This window comes from Nerophis lumbriciformis, linkage group LG33 (assembly GCF_033978685.3).
Source record: "Nerophis lumbriciformis linkage group LG33, RoL_Nlum_v2.1, whole genome shotgun sequence".
NCBI lineage: Eukaryota > Metazoa > Chordata > Actinopteri > Syngnathiformes > Syngnathidae > Nerophis > Nerophis lumbriciformis.
In genome coordinates this window covers 18,817,501-18,823,725 of record NC_084580.2, presented here as the reverse complement: position 1 = coordinate 18,823,725, position 6,225 = coordinate 18,817,501, and the positions used below count along the sequence as shown (strand labels likewise).

At 40.5% G+C, this 6,225-nt stretch overlaps 1 protein-coding gene across 1 annotated transcript; it reads right to left on the bottom strand.

Annotated features, from left to right (window-relative positions):
* Positions 1-4,791: 4,791 nt before the first annotated feature.
* setd9 (SET domain containing 9) lies at positions 4,792-6,177 on the bottom strand. Its single transcript, XM_061928835.1, has one exon. The coding sequence runs from the start codon at positions 6,142-6,144 to the stop codon at positions 5,329-5,331; it is 816 nt and encodes a 271-aa protein (XP_061784819.1). The 5' UTR covers positions 6,145-6,177; the 3' UTR covers positions 4,792-5,328.
* Between the last annotated feature and the right edge of the window lie 48 nt (positions 6,178-6,225).

Here is a 6,225-nt window from a genome sequence, read left to right as displayed (position 1 = left end):
GCTTATCGACTACGGTGTCGGCACGGACTACATAGGTGGACGTACACATTTTTTCAAGATTTATGCAAATCCCAAATACAGATCAGCAGGTACCAGAACGTAAGAAAAGTTGCTTTTGCATTATATTGCGAAACAAAACGCCAGATAATATGTCTTACCTTATACACGCACCATAATTATACTCGTATGTTGAAGCACAGTACAATCCATCAAGCGCTGCGGCTTCATTGCTTACCAAAGTCGTACTAAAACATTCTGATAGATTTTTGAGTGCCGTGTGTAATGTTCGATATTTTCAATGGAACATGTAAAATGTTGGTGTTGCTTACGTGAGTCATATTGCAATCATAGTGCTGTCTACACGTACAGTATCGATCTTATGTTTGACTGCCATCTAAAGTTAAAGTACCAATGATTGTCACACACACACTAGGTGTGGCGAAATTATTCTCTGCATTTGACCCATCACCCTTGATCACCCCCTGGGAGGTGAGGGGAGCAGTGAGCAGCAGCGGTGGCCGCGCCCGGGAATCTTTTTTTGGGTGATTTAACCCCCAATTCCAACCCTTGATGTACTGGTCACACTTATCATTTCACCATGTACCAAATAAAATTGCTTCGAGGTCGGTAAGCAAAACCAGAATTATTCCGTAAATTAGGTGCACCGGGGGATAAGGCGCACTGTCGAGTTTTGACCAAATAAAAAATGATTTTAAGTGCGCCTTATAGTCCGGAAAATACGGTAATTTGATGTGAAAACCACAGTAAATTTTCCAGTAAAATTCTGGTGACTGAGCTTTCGGTTTTTATGTTTTTCATATTTTCTTGCAGGCTTCCAAGTTGCCATCTATTGAACCTGTCAAATTCCTACGACCTAAAAAATTATATATGGCGGTATGAGACTATTTTCCACACTCGTGGAGCTGTTGCATAGTAAAAATCGCTTTTTGGACCGCGGACCATTGGCACATTCTCACTTTAGAGATGATCTTTGACTAGCTTTCTTACCCAAGGTCCTTAAAAACAGAGTGCACCAGTAACCAGGGGTGATGGACGGCTGGGCAGCGCCTGAAGAGCTGCAGCCTTCCCCGGTAGCCCCTACTCCCTCCCCTCTGTTGCAAGTCTCGAGATGTATGTTGTAATATGTATATGTGCTTTGCTATGGAGGTTTCTTTCCCACTCCAGACTGGGCCCCCTTAGGAGCCCAGTCTAGATTGTATTCTTTTACTCAACCTCCCCCAGCGTTGACCTTTTTTCCATCTTTTACGGGGCGCCATGTGGCGACCCATCAGCGTCCCTGTTCTGTAACCCTGTACACTGTTTGTTTGTCTATTCTTGAACGGGTTAGTGCTGAAAACAAAGTTTTGTTGTTCTTGTGCAATGACAATTTTTTTTGATTGATTGATTGAGACTTTTATTACCGTATTTTCCGCACCATAAGGCGCCCTGGGTTAAAAGCCGCGCCTTCAATGAACGGCATATTTCAAAACTTTGTCCACCTATAAGCCGCCCGGTGTTGTAAGCCGCATCTAACTGCGCTAAAGGAATGTCAAAAAAACAGTCAGATAGGTCAGTCAAACTTTAATAATATATTAAAAACCAGCGTTCTAACAACTCTGTTCACTCCCAAAATGTACGCAAATGTGCAATCACAAACATACGTATATCAACATGGACAGAGCTGCGTGAAAAAAGCCACCCGGCCTCTTCGCGTAAACTTAAACTTACCTTAACCACTCGCTCATCTTTTCTTCATCCATCCCTTCGAGTTAGCTTTTATGATGACGCCGGCTGGAAAGGTCTCTTTTGGCAAGGTCTTCCTTTTGAATATCACCATGGGTGGAAGTTTCTGGCCATTAGCATGGCAAGCTAGAACCACAGTGAAGGATGACTTCTCATTCCCTGTGGTGCGAATATTCACCGTACGTGCTCCCGTTGTATCCACAGTGCGGTTCACAGGAATATCAGTTGCTGTGAAATCGTAATCCGTGTGCGGATGGAGAGATTGCGTCTTTTCATGAACCGGATCCCTGACGCTTAGTAGGAGCCATTTTGTGGTCTTTACAGATGTAAACACACAAAGGAAATGAAACGTACGGTATATCCGCGCGCTTTTTCTTCTTCTACGCGGGCGGGTGGTTGCTTACAGTAGAAGAAGAAGCGCTTCCTGTTCTATGGGGGCGGGTGCTTCCCTTGGCGGTTGCTTGCGTAGAAGAAGAAGCGCTTCCTGTTCTACCGGGAAAAAAGATGGCGGCTGTTTACCGAAGTTGCGAGATCGAAACTTTATGAAAATGAATCGTAATATTAATCCATATATAAAGCGCACCGGGTTAAAAGCCGCACTGTCAGCTTTTGAGTAAATTTGTGGTTTTTAGGTGCGGCTAATAGTGCGGAAAATACGGTAGTAGTTTGCACAGTGAAGTAAATATTCCGTGCAATTGACCACTAAATGGTAACACCCGAATAAGTTTTTCAACTTGTTTAAGTCGGGGTCCACTGATTCATGATACAGATATATACTATCATATATACCGGGGGTGTCAAACTCGAATACAGAGTGGGCCAAATTTTAAAACTGAACAAAGTTGCGGGCCAAGGTTGAACAAATTAACCTTTTAATAGGGACCCAAACAAGTTTTGCATTGAATATTGAACAAGCAAGGCTTATATAACTTTATAGTGACATGCAAAATCGAGTTTCAAATAATAATAATTAAAAAATATCAATGGGATATCAAATACAATTTAAATAAAAATTGAATGCCTCTTTTCTATTTGCAGCCTTCTGAGGTAAATATCAACATTAACTTTTTCCACAGGCTAATACATTTGAAAATAAAATAAAAATGAATAAACCAACCATTCAGGACTTTAAACTGCTCAGTTTGCAACACACTGATCTAATCTGATGTGCCCAAGCCAGATACCTGCCATCTTTTCTTGGATGCTAGTTCTTTAATGTCGGGGCTCCGGCTTTGAGCTGAGGCAACCTTCATTATCGAACAAAGGTGTTCATCAGTCATTATATCTCACAGTCTTGGGGGTGTGTCTTAAAAGTACTGCCTTTAATGTCCTCTACGAGCTGTCGTCACGTCCGCTTTTCATCCATTCTAACAACGTGCAGGCCCAGTCGCGAGATATGTGCGGCTTCTGCACGCACACACACGTGAATGCAAAGCATACTTGATCAACAGGTTACACTAGTGATGGGTCCGGCAACACCGATGCATCGGCGCATGCGTCGAGCTCATAGAGCAAAACCCTGTGTCGGTGCGCGTACCGCTTTTAGAAAGTCACGTGACCGATCATGAGCTGTTTTGGTCACGTGACTGATACGCGAACTGTGTCGCACTGACGCCTCCTCTGTGCCCTGTGAGCGGGTCTTTTCTACAGCCGGAGAAATAATAACTAAGAAGAGAAATCGTCTAAAATGTAATATGTCAGAAAAACTTTTTTTTTTAATTTTTTTTATAAAAATGTGTAAAATAATTAAATTAAAAAAATTCCCAGTCCACAATCATCCACAACACGTTCTCTTAGATTTCCATGTTATGATACATGTTCACATTATTTATTGACTGTATCTAAAAAAGATAAAAATATATTTTTATTTAAATGAAGATATGAAATAATCCTAAATGAAATACAATGACTTGGTTTATATTATTGTATATACTAGGGCAGGGGTCACCAACGCGGTGCCCGCGGTCACCAGGTAGCCCGTAAGGACCAGATCAGTCGCCCGCTGGCCTGTTCTAAAAATAGCTCAAAGAGCAGCACTTACCAGTGAGCTGCCTCAATTTTTTTTTATTTTATTTATTTACTAGCAAGCTGGTCTCGCTTTGCTCGACATTTTTAATTCTAAAAGAGACAAAACTCAAATAGAATTTGAAAATCCAAGAAAATATTTTAAAGACTTGGTCTTCACTTGGAATAAGCGGTAGAAAATGGATGGATGGATGGGTCTTCACTTGTTTAAATAAATTCATTTATTTTTTACTTTGCTTCTTATTACTTTTAGAAATACAATTTTAGAGAAAAAAATACAACCTTAAAAATGATTTTAGGATTTTTAAACAAATATACCTTTTTACCTTTTAAATGTCTTCCTCTTCTTTCCTGACAATTTAAATCAATGTTCAAGTAAATTTATTTATTTTTTATTGTAAAGAATAATAAATATTTTAGCTTCTGTTTTTTCGACAAAGAATATTTGTGAAATATTTCTTCAAACTTACTATGATTAAAATTCAAAAAAAATATTCTGGCAAATCTAGAAAATCAAATTTAAATCTTATTTCAAAGTATTTTGAATTTCTTTTAAAATTTTTGTTCTGGAAAATCTAGAAGAAATACTGATTTGTCTTTGTTAGAAATATAGCTTGGTCCAATTTGTTAAATATTCTAACAAAGTGCAGATTGGATTTTAACCAATTTAAAACATGTCATCAAAATTCTAAAATGTATCTTAATCAGGAAAAATTACTAATGATGTTCCATAAATTATTTAATTTTTTCAAAAAGATTCAAATAAGCTAGTTTTTCTCTTCTTTTTGTCGGTTGAATTTTGAATTATAAAGAGTCGAAATTGAAGATAAACTATGTTTCAAAATGTTATTTGAAATTTTTTTCTTGTTTTCTCCTCTTTTAAACCGTTCAATTAAGTGTTTTTTTTTCATCATTTATTCTCTACAAAAAACCTTCCGTAAAAGGAAAAAAAAATGTACGACGGAATGACAGACAGAAATACCCATTTTTTTTTATATATATACATTTATTTATTTAGCTATTCTTGTTTAAATCACACTTACGTGTAACTTACAAATGACAATATATTTATTTATTTAAGTGTGTATCAAACTGGTAGCCCTTCGCATTAATCAGTACCCAAGAAGTAGTTTTTGGTTTCAAAAAGGTTGGTGACCCCTGTACTAGGGCATAAAATCAGTGTCAGTTGAGTCGGTCCATAGGTTGCCTGTAGGGATTTTTCATGTCCAGCAGATGTCAGTATTTAGTGACACAGTATCAATACAATTTTGCAATGTGTCGAAACGCTTCATGACGCCTCATCAACCCATCACTAGGTTACACTGAAGGTGGCCGTATAAACAACTTTAACACTGTTGGAAATATACGCCACACTGTGAATCCACACCAAACAAGAATGACAAACACATTTCGGGAGACCATCCGCACCGTAACACAACATAAACACAACAGTTAAATACCCAGAACCCTTTGCACTTCCGGAACGCTACAAAATACACCCCCCGCTACCACCAATGCAAAAAATGTGCCTTGGCTCAAAAAAGGTTGAAACACACTGGACTAGTGTACAATTGTGTAGTAGTTGGAAAAGAGCTCATCGCCTGCTGTAATGTCACGGAGCGATACGAGCACCACGCACCGAAGAGGTCCCTGTGAGTGAGGGCCATAGTTGACATTGGGAAGATATCGGCGAAGCTCAAAGGGAAACGTGTCGGGGACATCGTACTCCTGGTAACACACGTTGGCAGGCCACTCGTTGGAGCAGTTGTTCACATACTGGCCCACCGCGAGCGGGTTCTCTGGGCTGACCGTGAGCCAGCTGGTGTCACTCATCACGAAAGGGCCCATTCGGTCCCTGGCACTGCAGGACTTGTACACCATTTTGGAGACGGCTTTGTCGTTCCCGTCAACCAAGACGCCATCGAGACATCGAAACACAAACGGGTTTCTGATGGACTGCAGAAGAATAGGCTCGTAGGGTTGGTAGATGGTGCCAGGGTACATGGCAACTGTGGCTCCTTTGGGTACCACCCCTCTTGAGACGAACACTCCGCAGCCTGCATAAGGCAGTGTGCTCCGCTTCCGCTCAATGCAGAAGCCAAGTGACCGGAACATGGCATCGTGTGCACTAAGTTCCTTGCCACTTGTCACCTGAACGTGAAAATGACCTTTGACCGCCTCACTGTAGAGGACTCTGAAGAGCCGCAGCAGGCTGCCTGACACCTCTTCGTCCGGGACCAACTTGTCCTCAGAGCGCTTTTTCACGTGTCGGAGGGTTTTCTCATTTTTAGAAATGTTTAGTGCAATCCAAGGCACAAACCGGTGTCGGTACGACTTCCACTTGACGTGTAACTTCTCCAGTACGTGTCTAAACATTCAGAGAGACGTGCGGACACTCGTACTTATTGGAATTGATCATTCACAACAATGATTTGGTCACTTCCGGCAAAGTGTTTC